Source organism: Mobula birostris, chromosome 1 (assembly GCF_030028105.1).
Source record: "Mobula birostris isolate sMobBir1 chromosome 1, sMobBir1.hap1, whole genome shotgun sequence".
Taxonomy (NCBI): Eukaryota; Metazoa; Chordata; class Chondrichthyes; order Myliobatiformes; family Myliobatidae; genus Mobula; species Mobula birostris.
The window spans coordinates 117,134,686-117,148,368 of record NC_092370.1 but is presented as its reverse complement, the minus strand read 5'-3'; the positions used below and the strand labels follow the sequence as shown (position 1 = coordinate 117,148,368).

The 13,683-nt window shown below is 47.6% G+C and overlaps 1 protein-coding gene across 1 annotated transcript in view; it reads left to right on the top strand.

Annotated features, from left to right (window-relative positions):
• Positions 1-295: 295 nt before the first annotated feature.
• The window catches only part of LOC140204146 (angiopoietin-1-like), a 183,895-nt gene continuing 170,507 nt past the window's right edge, over positions 296-13,683 (top strand). The window contains exon 1 of the mRNA XM_072270603.1: positions 296-751. Coding sequence (XP_072126704.1) covers positions 452-751 — 300 coding nt within the window. The 5' untranslated portion in view covers positions 296-451. The remainder of the gene's footprint in view (positions 752-13,683) is intronic.

Below are 13,683 nucleotides of genomic sequence, written 5' to 3'. Positions count from 1 at the left end.
AAGGAAGCTGGACCATTGCACAAGCTCGGGGTCATTAGGCACTGTTTCTTTTTGGTAAAATGATCCCTTTGCAACTTGGGTATCAGAGACTCCCAGCACAGTGCCGCACACATTCCTGTCAAAGCCTCTCTCTGGGCTGAAGTCTCTCCGTTCCTCAGTCAGGATCAAGAGGGAAGTGCAGCTCTGGACTCCAGTCTATGGGCTGAAGAAGCTTTATTGGCACTGCAGAAAAATCTGAGTGTTTACGTCGAAGATCTAGTGCTGAAGTGTGCAAGGGAGAGAAAAACGCCGACTTCCATTTACTCGTCTTCTCATATTTCAGAAGGTTTTTTAAAATCATCTGATCATGGTCCGGTTCTAATGTAATATTGTTTGGGACGGTGCAATTTGGGAGGAGCAGCCGGACCAGTGTTTCAGACCTTGCTGTCCGAGAGGAGGTGAGAGCCGGAGGATGTGGGTGATGGATTCTCTCTCTGTGGCTCTGCTGTGGGCAGCCCTGGCTCAGGCTGGCTGCGGCGGGCAGTCCCGGGGCACCGAGGGGGGCCGCAGGCGCCTGAACAGGGTCCAGCACGGGCCATGCAGCTACACCTTCATCTTGCCTGAGCTCGAGGGCGGCTGCCGGGGTCCTGCCGAGAGTCACAGCACCAACTCCCTGCAGCGGGACGAACCACCGCTGGAATCGGACTGGCCCTCGCAGAAGCTGCAGCGGCTGGAGACGCGGTCCGACAACAACACCCAGTGGCTGCGCAAGGTAGGACCTCCCTCCCGCCCTTGCTTCCTGCCCCCTGTGCCTGCATGAAGGTAACCCTCTGGGTGGGCAGCATGCCACGGCGGAGATGCCAACATGGCACTGGTGGAAGGACCAAGGAAGGGCATCCCACATCTCCTTAGTTACCTCAGGCTCACTATCCCAGCACCCTCACCATTGCTGTCTCCAACCACTCGCTCATCCAGCACAGCCTCCTGTCCTAAACTCACCCTCCTCACCTGCCCCAGCTGACTGGCTGCGTTTTCAATCATTCCCAAATCCTCAGTTTATCTTACCCCAAACTCACAGCCCTCCACCATGGCTGCAAACCCCAGCTCCGTCCTCCCTCTCATCCCCATCATTCCACCACCCCTGCCTTCAGTTGCCCTCATCCAAAACTCCTTCCTTATGCCTCCCTTCCTCTTCCTTCTCCTTCACTGTCCAGGTCCCCAGTTCACTCTGGGACTCTCTCCCTACACTTCCCAGCCTCTCCTTCCTTTTCCAGCAGCCTAACCCCCGAGTTCTCCAACTCCCTAACCCCCTCTCCAGCTCTCTCTCTCTCTCCCTCCACATCTAAGACCTCCCTTGGTGTGAATGGGCTTCCGTCCGGACATCTCCTTGACCTTGGTGTACCTGGGACTGTTCTCCATGTTAAACGAGCTGCGGGGGGGCCTTCTGCAAATTGTTGCGACCCAGTGCTCTAAAGCAGGTTTAGTGCCACACTGGCTCGGTCTCGCTGTGGTGTAGGTCTCGCACCGAGACCACCACCGGGACACCCCCGACTGGGCGCTTCACTAAAGCCACGACATGACCTGGGAAAACCCGAGAGAGAGATCCCTGAGGCGGTCAGTGTTGACGGTGCAGCGTTATACTGTACACCCTGTTTCTGGTTTATTATCACTGACATAGGTCGTGAATTATTTTGTTTGTTTTTGTAGCTGCATTACCGAACAAAGCATAAACTGTCCGTTGTGTATGAGCCAGTGCCGTCTGCGGGAAAGGGAGGGGATGCTTCAGGTTCTCGCCCCCTGGATCGGACACGGGGTGTTTTGTAGCACAATTAGGGGTGAATTTGGCGCGGAGAGTGCGATAATTAAGGGTGGCGTTGACACGGAGCGAGTGCCGCCTGGTCAATCCGGACGGTTCTGGGTTCGTCCAGCATTGCGAGCCCCAGGAGACCCGACCTTCAAACACGGCCGGGTGCTGGGACCAGGAACCAGGCTCACACCGGCGCAACAGGTCGCTGCTCCGCCTGGCGGCAGGTAGATGGAGCTCGGGATCCGACGGCCGAGGGGTGGAGTTCGGGAGGTGTGGTAAGGGGGTGGGGTGGTAGTGGAGTTGGCACGGCGCTTGTACCCCTGTAACGGGAGTGTGGGTGACACGCTCTCCTCTCCAACTCCACTGTACTCATGTAACCATGTAGTGAGGGACACACTCTCCCCTCCACCTCCACTGTACTCATGTAACCAGGGAGTGAGGGACACACTCCCCCCTCCACTGTACTCATGTAACCATGTAGTGAGGGACACACTCTCCCCTCCACCTCCACTGTACTCATGTAACCAGGGAGTGAGGGACACACTCCCCCCTCCACTGTACTCCTGTAACCAGGGAGTGAGGGACACACTCCCCCCTCCACTGTACTCATGTAACCAGGGAGTGAGGGACACACTCCCCCCTCCACTGTACTCATGTAACCATGTAGTGAGGGACACACTCTCCCCTCCACCTCCACTGTACTCCTGTAACCAGGGAGTGAAGGACACACTCCCCCCTCCACTGTACTCATGTAACCAGGGAGTAGCAGCAACGTCTCCCGACCTCTGCCTGTTCCCCCTGTAACTGGGAAGTGAGCAACATCCTCTCAGCCTTTACACCTGCACCTGTGTCTCACTGCGTTTGTACATCTGACAATGGACTTGATGGGAGGCAGCTCCTGGAGCTGTGCCAGGTACAGGCGCATTTTCTCCCCATCTCCCTCTATGAACCCAGTTGGAACTGTGTGGAACTGTGAGCCTACTGTACCTTCTTTACGCTCTGCGCCTCGGGCAGGCTGCAATAAAGACAGCGAGGATGATATCAGGAAGAGAGATACGGTGGCATCTGTACTCTGGAGCAATGAGCTTTTAAGATTAAGACAAGTGTCCGCTGATCAGCAGAGCGAAGGTGTCTACACTTGTGGAGAGAGGAAAACCAGAGACTATCGATGGAAAAGAGTCCCCATTCACGTGAGAAATTCATGTTAGAATGCCCAGTCATGTAACCTGGAGGTGCGGAGTGAGAAACAGAGAGCAGGGTGGGGATTTAAAAAAAACAGGGCAGGGAGAATGAGTTTCAGAATTAGATCGCCAAAACATGTTGTGAAATTTGTTGTTTTGTGGCAACAGTACAATGCAAGACATTTTAAAAAATTATAATACATGCAGTGGCCACTTTATTAGGTACAGGAGTGGAACCCAGTGTGATCTTCTGGGGCTGCAGCCCATCCACTTCAGAGTTTGATGTGTTGTGCTTTCAGAGATAGTCTCCTGTTGTAATGTGCGGTTATTTGATATGTTGTGCTATCAGAGATACTCTCCTGTTGTAATGCACGGTTATTTGGATTTGCCTTCCTGTCAGCTTGAACTAGTCTGGCCATTCTCCCTTGAACTTTCTAACTAACAAGGCATTTTTTGCCCGTGGAACTGTTGTTCCTGGATGCTTTTTGTTTGTTTGCACCCTTCTCGGTAAACTCTAGGGACTGTTGTGTGTGGAAAATCCCAGGAGATCAACAGTTTCTGAGATACTCAAACCACCCAGTCTGGCACCGACAATCATTGCATGATCGAAGTCACTTAGAGCACACTTCTTCCTCATGTCTAATGTCTAAACCCCTTAGTCCACGGGTGGCCAACCTTTTACATTCCATGCGTCAATTTTTTCACGCACGAGTTCAGATGTGATTTTTTTCATGCACGAGTTCTATATTAACATATTTTTACAAGAATTGAATGGGGGTAAAAGAGCTGTATGGCGCATCTGAACTCGTGAATGAAAAATTTGATGCATGGAATGTAAAAGGTTGGCCACCCCTGTCTTAGTCATATCCTATATTTACATATTTTTATGCATTGAGTTGCTGCCACATGATAGGATTATTAGATCGCAAACAACAGGAATTCTGCAGATGCTGGAAATTCAAGCAACACACATCAAAGTTGCTGGTGGATGGTTGCTGGTGCTGCTCACGCCCCACCTCCCCCTCGTACCCCATCCGTTATTTATTTTTATACACACATTCTTTCTCTCGCTCTCCTTTTTCTCCCTCTGTCCCTCTGACTATACCCCTTGCCCATCCTCTGGGTTTCCCCCCCCCCCACCATCTTTCTCCCCGGACCTCCTGTCCCATGATCCTCTCATATCCCTTTTGCCAATCACCTGCCCAGCTCTTGGCTCCATTCCTCCCCCTCCTGTCTTCTCCTATCATTTTGGATCTCCCCTCCCCCTCCCACTTTCAAATCTCTTACTCACTCTTCCTGCAGTTAGTCCTGACGAAGGGTCTCGGCCTGAAACGTTGACTGCACCTCTTCCTACAGATGCTGCCTGGCCTGCTGCGTTTACCAGCAACTTTGATGTGTGTTGCTAGGGTTATTAGATATTTGCATTAACAATGGGTATACAGGTGCACCAACTAAAGTGGCCACCGAGTGTAAGTCACGAAAAATAAACAAACAGTGCAACAGGGGACAGCAAGATGAGTTCATGGACCAATCTGAAATCTGATGGCAGTGGGGAGAAGCTGTTCTGAAAGTGCTGAGTTTGGGTCTTCAGGCTCCTGTATCGTCTCCCTGATGGTAGTGATCAGAAGAGGGCATACCCTGGAAGGAGAGAGGGTCTTCATCATGGATGCTGCTTATTTAAGGCACTGCCTTTTGAGGATGTCCTCAAGGTGGGAAGGCTTGGGCCCGTGATGGGGCTGGTTTAGTCCGCAGCCCTCTGCAGCCTCTTTTGATTCTGCTCATTGCAGGAGGAGTCTGTGAGGGAGCTGGAAAGAGGTGGGCCTGCTCTAGTACAGCCAAAGTACCAGCTTGGAGAAGAGGGGCCGAATGGCCTGTTTGCTGGACAGTAAATTCCCTTTTATTATTACAGAGATAGAGTGAAAAGCTGCTATTTTTGTGCCATGCAGACACATCACTCCAAAAATAAGCACATCAAGGTAGTAAACAGGAACAGGTTACAGGCTGTAGTGTTGCAGCTGCAGAGAAGGCGCAGTGCAGGTGGACAAATAAAGTGCAAGGGCCACATTGAGGTCGACTGGGAGATCAAGAGTTCATCTCTTAGCAGCGGTGTCCTTCAAACTCTTAAATCTTCAGAATTCTTCATCATGAGAGATACAAAACAGAAACAGGCCATGCTGACCACAAAACACCCTTTTACACTAATCCTATTCTTTACTCTCATCAACAACCCCGCAGATCCTGCCCCTCCACTGCAGAGAAGAGAAGGGATTTAAAGGGCAATTGTCCTTCTTAAGTACTGAAAGTGGCGAAGGAACCTCACTCCTTAGTAGCTCCTGCCTGAGATGGTAATTCAAAGGGATGTGGTGGTTCTGACACTGAAATCCAATCCCCTCCTCTTCCCCCAACACATCTGTGACCAGCTGACCTTTGAAAATCAGCAGGGGGCTGCTGAGAGGAGGGGAACTGGCCTAAGTTTTGCTCCATTCCGTAAGTCCACAGGGAAAGAGGCAGAAACCGGGTCTCTCCTTAACAAAATGGACGATTAAATCCACAATTGCCATCCGTGAGCCAGCAAACCTGTGGCAGAGACAGTTCAGTGTGAGGTCATTCGATGTTGGGATTCCTGCTTCCTTTCAGAGGTGGGGATGTTCTTGGGATCAGTCACAGGCACAATGTGCCAAGGGCTGGGGTGAGTGGGAGGTGATCATAAAGAGTCAGCAAGGCTTGAGGGAACTTTGGATTATCTTACGGAGGTCTCCAAAGACAAGTGGTAAAGTTCTGAACATCAGTGTAGCCACGCCAAGTGGGTTGGTAAAAGGTTATGGATAGAATGATGCCCTCTGATTGACAGGATGTGACCAGTGTCATTCCCTGGGGAATTGTTCTGCAATCTCATCTTCTCACTACTTAGAGGAGTTGCTTGGTGAAGGAGTGGAGACGTATATACCCAAGCCTGGAGATGTCCCATTGGTTGGGTAGGCCAGGGCAGGGAGGGTCTGTGGACTTTGGGAAACTGTAAAATAGGTGATGTTGTACTGGCTGTTCACTCACTACACTCCTGGACATCAAATTCATTGAATTCACAACTACCAGCAGTGAGCTGAGAAATCTGCAGCAGACCTTCTCAAGGAAGGTGGATTATGAGGTTTAAAGTGAAACTGGGTTCAACTCTGGGAACCATCTAAGGAAGCAGTGTTGACCTGCAAGGGTTAACCTATCAGGCAGGTTGCACTTATCAGAGTTATACTCACCTGAGTTTAGAGGACTGATGGTCGATTGTGAGGCAGGTGCTCATGGGGAAATTACTTACTTTGTTGAGGGGAGACCAGAAGAGGCACAGACCCAGCCAGTCAGGACAAAGTCAGGAAGCACCTCTCCACACAGAGACGGAGGGAGTCTGGGTCTTTCCCCAGCATCACTATGGATGCTGCACATCCATTTCAAAATGGAGACTGCGGATTGAAGTCGACATTTCAGGCTGGGACCCTGCAGCAGCATCGCAAAAATGTCTATTTATGCTGTGGGCTTCCTCAGTTGCTGCTCACTCACTTTTTTTTCAGTTTCCTATTTTTGTTCTAGATTACAACACATGCAATCTTTTGTTTTTATTGACAAATCTATATTTGATAAAGTAATTGAAAGGTATGTGTGTAAGAGGCCAGGTTACAAGTGTGTCTGTGTATTTGTGTGTGTATGTATGAGAGAGTGAAATTCAGAGAGAGCCTGTGAGCATGCATGTTCGAAGAACAATGTAAACCAGTTCTTTTTAAGGGCTATTGCTGCCCTGGGAGTTCTTTTGTAGTTACTACTCCAGTCCATTTTCGTCTGCTTCAAGCAGGTGTTTTCTCTCAGAATAAAGTTGTTCCCTTGGGCGCAATTGCTCACCATTAGCATATAGAAGAGATGAGATGGGATATACTCCGGCTGAGATCAGCTGCCTGGCTGGATGGAGAACATACTGCTGCACTGGGTTTACAATGAACATTAACTCCACAGCTTCAGCACAGTTAACCCAAGTACTTTCCACCTTTGATTCGTCTCTTGGGTGTTAGTAATGCAAAGTGAGAGCCAGTTAAATTTTTTACACTGGCTGAATGAATTCGTCTTAAATTATGCAAATTATTCTATCCTGCTGAGACCAGGGTATGCTGGAAACACAACTATGTGTTAATGATGCTTACCATAATTACTGATCACGTTACCCAGTGGGTTCATGGGCAGGTTGGCAAACTCCAGAACCAGTTTGCTCAATTTACGCTGCCAATAGTGACTTTCACATGACCATCCTCCTGAACTGAGCTTCCTTGGGAACCTTAAAAACCTGCCGCATTTGCACCTTAAGCTCAAGGCAGAAAGGTCAGGCTCAGAATTTTTTTAAGATCAAGGAAAAGGTTTATTCATAATAAAAATGTATACAAAGGAAGGAACAGTGCGAATCTTTTACATGCACGGTCAATACATGCAGTAGAGAATCTGAATCGGAATCAGGTCTGTTGTCACTGACTTATATGTCATGACATTTATTGCTTTGCAGCAGCCAAACAGTGCAAAGACAAAAATTACTTTAAGTTACTAAATAAATTAGTAGTTCAGGAAAAGCAACAATGAAATACTGTTTGTGGACTCATGGATTGTTCAGAAATCTGATGGCAGAGGGGAAGAAGCTGTTCCTAAGTTGTTGAGTGTGTCTTCAGACTCCTGTATCTCTCTGCAGTTTAAGGAACGCTTAGGTTTCCCTCTTCCCTCCACAATTGTAACAAAAAGAGGGCATATCCCATATGGTGAGTGCTCTTAACGACGGACATTGCCTTCTTGAGACACTGCCTCCCGGAGATGTCCTCTGATGGGGAGGGTTGTGCGTGTAATAGAACTGGCTGCGTCTACAACCCTTCTGCTACTCCGTGTGATACTCTTCATTGGCACCTCTGTGCCAGGCTTTGATGCAACTGGTCAGAATGCTTTCCACCATACAGCTGTAGGAATGTTGCAAGGGTGTTTGTTGACATGCCAAATCTACTCAAATTTCTAATGAAGTGGAACCACTGTCATGTCTTCTTTGTGATGATATCAATGTGTTGGGACCAGAATAAATTCTCTGGGTGTTGACCCTGGGAACTTGAATTTGCTCACACTTTCCACCTTAAGTAGGATTAACTTATTTTTTAAAACCATAGCACCATTGCCACTTAAGTGTATGAAGGTTTTCCTCATCACACTCAGCTCCTCCATGTGCGGTAGCAAGAGAGGCCTGGACTACTGACCTTCCCCACAGAGTCATTGTACTGTCTGCTCCCTCAGCACATACTCCTGTAGCCTGGAATGTGCCAGTTGGCATCACTCCCATGTAGACACCTCGCTGTGCTGGAAGACCAACAAGTTTTGGGCAGACCAAAAGGATATTCACTGAGTTAATGACCATCCAGCGGCACTTAATGCCTGTCTCTATTCATGTCCCTGGGAACTGCTCGTAGATTAGAGAGTCCTTTGTTATGCAGCTGTTTGGGATGAAGTGAGACAAGGAATTTCTCCATCTTTCTCCGTACCCTCAGCAGTCTGCTAACAGAGTAAAGTGTCTCATAACAATATGCTAACCACTATTGCAATGCCAGCCAGTCGATCCATCCCAGAACAGTTCACTTTTAACTGCAGCGAATGAATTATTTTTGGAGGTATTAGAAATTCCTAGCAACACACTTACAAAATGCTGAAGGAACTCAGCAGGTCAGGCAGCATCTAAGGAAATGAATAGAGGGTCGACATTTCTGGCCGAGACCCTTCTTCAGGACTGATTTATATATTTTAATCATCACTTTTTGTTACTCTCTCCCAGTCCAGTCTCTTTGTTTGTCCTTCCACGCCTCATTTACTTTTAGTTCACCTAGTTTCTTCCGCTTTTAGTCCTGTATCTTCCTCAAAACCAGGACTCTCAACACCAGCTTCAAGTACAATTACTACCCTTCAACCATCAGGCTCTTGAACTACAGAGGTTAACTCCACTTATTCTATTTCTGGTGTTCCACAACCAATCATCTCACTTTAAGGACTCGTTACCTTGTTATTTCATGCTCTCGTTATTTATTTCTACTTATTTATATTTGCAATTGCAGTTTGTTTTTCTTTGACCGTTTACAGTTACTGATCTATATATTTGTTAAGTATGCCTGCAGTAAAAAGAATCTCAGGACTGTATATGGTGTCATATATGTTCTTTGATAATAAATTTTACTTTGACTTTGATTAAGGAGATAGTCTGTAGTTTAAGGAATGCTGAGGTTGCCCTCTTCCCTCCACACTTGTTATCCCTTTCGATTCCTAGCGAGTTATAGCTGTGTTGTGGATAGGTGGGCAGGCTGTGAAATGCCACTCGCCAGCTGGGTCTGGCTCTTGGAACCAAGAGGGACTAAACCGGATTCGGAGCTTGTGGGATCGGATTGAAGACCGCAGAAGCTGCACACTTGCGTTGCCCCGACACTGACTGTGGGGGCTGTGAACGCCTGCGAGGGTGTACTTGTGCAAGAGTGTGGGTGTGGGCTGGGTGCATGCCCACACAATGGTGTATGAGAGCGTGAGTGCATGTGTAGCTGTGTGCACGGAAGAGTGTACGAGATGTGAACGTGTGCAACAGTGTACGAGCGTGTGAAGGTGTGCAAGTGTGTGCAGGAGTGGAAGTCTTTGGGTCAGCAATGACCTCTGCCCTGAATGCTTTATGCTTTTGATGGTCATCAACTTTTACAGACTCCAAACGATGTGTGACTAATTGAGGAACTCTGAAAGAGTCAGCACAGGCATGATTGACCAAATGGCCTTCTCTGCATCATGGTGTTCCAAGGTTTGGAATGAAACAGGAACTTTCGTTCACTTTGTATTTGCCATCATGTGTTTCTGATTTGCTTGTCTGAGTGGAGAACGTGATTACTGCTTCCCTGACCTTTGCACCCAAGAAGTTCAGAATCCTGTGGACGAGTTACCCCTGCGAAGGACAAGGCGATGGCTGACAGGAGAGGTGGGAGGGGTGGTCAGTGATAGTTCAAGTTAGGACCTGGGATACTGAGTAAGAGGAAGTCCAATAAATAAATAAGTCATAACCTGCAGCTGGCAGTGAAATACTTCCAGTCGTTAACCTTATGCAGCTTCAAATGAGCACAAATCAGATGCACCAGCCTCCCTTCCCCCTACCATCAAGCTAACTTGATTTTTTTACTCAGCTTTCCAAATCAGAAAAGTAATTGTTCTTGGATTAGCTGATAAACATCAAGGGATTTATGTGATATGTTTGCCACAACTTGAAATAAAAAGACGGCTCCTGCTTCAGTTAAAAGAATAATGACTCAGTGGCCTGAAAGACCTTTCTAATTGTATTTCAAAACGCAGACAGGAGGAAATCTGCAGATGCTGAAAATTCAAGCAACACACACAAAAAATGCTGGTGGAATGCAGCAGGCCAGGCAGCATCTACAGGAAGAGGTACAGTCGATGTTTCAGGCCGGGACCCTTCGTCAGGTCTAACTGAAAGAGGAGATAGTAAGAGATTTGAAAGTGGGAGGGGAGTGGGGAGATCCGAAATGATAGGAGAAGACAGGAGGGGAAGGGATGGAGCCAAGAGCTGGAAAGTTGATTGGCAAAAAGGAGACCAGTCTGGAGAAGGGAGAGGATCATGGGACGGGAAGCCTGGGAGGAGAGAGAAGGGGGGAGGGGAGCCCAGAGGGTGGAGAGCAGGCAAGGAGTTAAAGTGAGAGGGACAGAGGGAGAAAAAAGAGAGAGAGAAAAAAAAGGGGGGGGGGAAATATATTAAATAAATAAATAAGGGATGGGATGTGAAGGGGAGGAGGGGCATTAACGGAAGTTAGAGAAGTCAATATTCATGCCATCAGTTTGGAGTCTACCCAGACGGAATATAAGGTGTTGTTCCTCCAACCTGAGTGTGGCTTCATCTTGACAGTAGAGGAGGCCGTGGATAGACAGATTGGGAATGGGACGTGGAATTAAAATGTGTGGCCACTGGGAGATCTTGCTTTATGTCCCTCTCACTATACCCCTTGACTGCTCTCCACCCTCTGGGCTCCCCTCCCCCCTTCTCTCTCTCCCTCGGCTTCCCGTCCCATGATCCTCTCATATCCCTTTTGCCAATCAACTTTCCAGCTCTTAGATCCATCCCTACCCCTCCTGTCTTCTCTTATCATTTCGGATCTCCCCCTCCCCCTCCCACTTTCAAATCTCTTACTAGCTCTTCTTTCAGTTAGTCCTGACGAAGGGTCCTGGCCTGAAACGTCGACTGCACCTCTTCCTAGAGATGCTGCCTGGCCTGCTGCGTTCACCAGCATTCTTTGTGTGTGTTGCTGTAATTGTATTTCTGAGGGTTATCAGGAAGAGTTGGTGGTATTGAGGTCTGTGGAGGCAGCTCTGTACATCCTATGCTCCATGGCATGTGGGCATTCAACTTGGGCCAGAGGGCCTAGAGTTTGCCTTGCATATCCCTGCAGCAGTGTGGGAGTGCGCCACAGTGGGCTACCTCTCTGCGGAGCCATTAAATCACAGCATTGCCTGCTCTCTTCAGTCTATAATCCCTTGGTATAATTTAAATAAATCCCGACATCACCCCAGTGGCCTGCTGGTTAATATTCATCTCCCAATAATGTCCCTGAAGGCGACAGCTGCGCGACTGACCACATTGCTGTTTATGGGAGCTCGCTGTGCACAGGTCTGTTGCAATATTTCCTACTTTACAGTGCCTCCTTTATTGGGTGGGAAGGGTTCTGATGTTGTGGAAGATTTTATTTCGTGAGTGTCATTAAGAATGATACAGTCAACTGCAAGTTTTTGACAGGTTCTTATTCAGAGGATAAATAAAAGGAGCCAGTTGCTTTGGGGGCAGTGCAGAGAGGGTTCATCGTGTTGATTACTGGATGAAGAGGTTATTTACAAGCAAAGGTTTGAACACCGGAATCTCATCTGTCCACTTCCCACCGCAGACACTGCCTGACCTGCTGAGTTCCTCCAGAAGTTTGTTTTTTTTTTGGCTCCAGATTACAGCTTCTGCAGTGTCTGGTGTCTCCAAGGTTTGAACAGGCTGTGACATTTCTCATGGAAGCTTAGAAGAGTGAGAGGTGATCTTATTGAAATATATGATATTCTAATGGGGGGGAGGGGTGGTTGATAGGGAGGATGCTGAGAGAAAGTTTCTTTAGAGGTGCTATCTACAACTAGAGTAAAAGGATCATTTGCTTAAGATGGAGATGAAAAATTTCTTATCTTGGGAGGGAAAGTTGGAATTCTCTACATTAAAGAGCTGTGGAAGCAGTGCCATTGAATGTCTTCAAGACAAAGATGGTGGAATTTGATGCGTAGGGGAGACAAGGGTTGGGATGGAATCAAACCTCTCAGATTGGCTGTGATCTCAGTGAATAAGAGAGCAGACTCGGGGGTGGAATTACTCCCATCTTTTCCCCACCAATTTCCAAACTTTGATTTCGTATGTGCTTGAAAGGAATACAAATTCCCCATGGGGGCACAGAAACCATGGCACATTCTGAAAGGTTTCTAAGTAGTTCCCACATATCCGTGAACAGAAGAAGTATTTGTAAAGCAGTCAAGGAAACTCGATGCCTGAAACTGAACATAAGCACTGTGAAATTCTTATTCAGGCAGGCATGTGCCTTGTGTCCCTGTTACTGCACCAACCTTCATTTAGTTAGTGTCCATTAATAATCGTTATTCAGATCCTGTCACACTAATCGAGTAGAAATGATGAAAGTTCATGAAGCCTTGATTGCAGTGAGCAACCAGTGGGGTGCCATGGTGGTGTAGTGGTTAATGCGACGCCATTACAGCTTGGGGTCTCGGAGTTTGGAGTTCAATTCCGGTGTCCTCTGAAAGAAAGTTTGTATGTTCCTCCAGTACTCTGGTTTCCTCCTACAGTCCGAAAATGTACAGCCTCCTTCAGCTACCTTACCTCATCCCCTACCTCACCTGGTTCCACCTACCTTCTGCCGGCCTCCTGTCTCAGAATCAGGTTTATTATCACCGGCATGTGTTGTGAAAGTTGTCAATTTAGCATAATATAGAAGAAGAAAAAAATTAATAATAATGAAAAAGTAAATCAATTTACAGTATTACGTATATCAAATAGATTAAAATCATGCAAAAAGCAGAAATAATGTATATTAAAAAAGTGAAGTGGTGTTCACGGGTTCAATGTCCATTTAGGAAACTGATGGCAGAGGGGAAGAAGCTGTTCCTGAATCACTGAGTGTGTGCCTTCAGGCTTCTGTACCTCCTTCCCGATGGTAACGGTGAGAAAAGGGCACGCCCTGGGTGCTGGAGGTCTTTAATAATGGACGCTACCCTTCTGAGACACCGTTCCCTAAAGATGTTCTGAGTACTTTGTAGGCTAGTACCCAAGATGGAGTTGACTAGATTTACAACCTTCTGCACCTTCAGTCCTATGCAGTAGCCCCCACCGCCCCCCCCAACACCAGACAGTGATGCAGCCTGTCAGAATGCTCTCCATGGTACATCTATAGAAGTTTTTGAGTGTATTTGTTGACATACCAAATCTCTTCAAACTCATAATGAAGTATAGTCGCTGTCTTGCCATCTTTATAATTACATCAATATGTTGGGACCAGGTTAGATCTTCAGAGATCTTGACACCCAGGAACTTGAAACTGCTCACTCTCTCCACTTCTGATCCCTCTATGAGGATTGGTATGTGTTCCT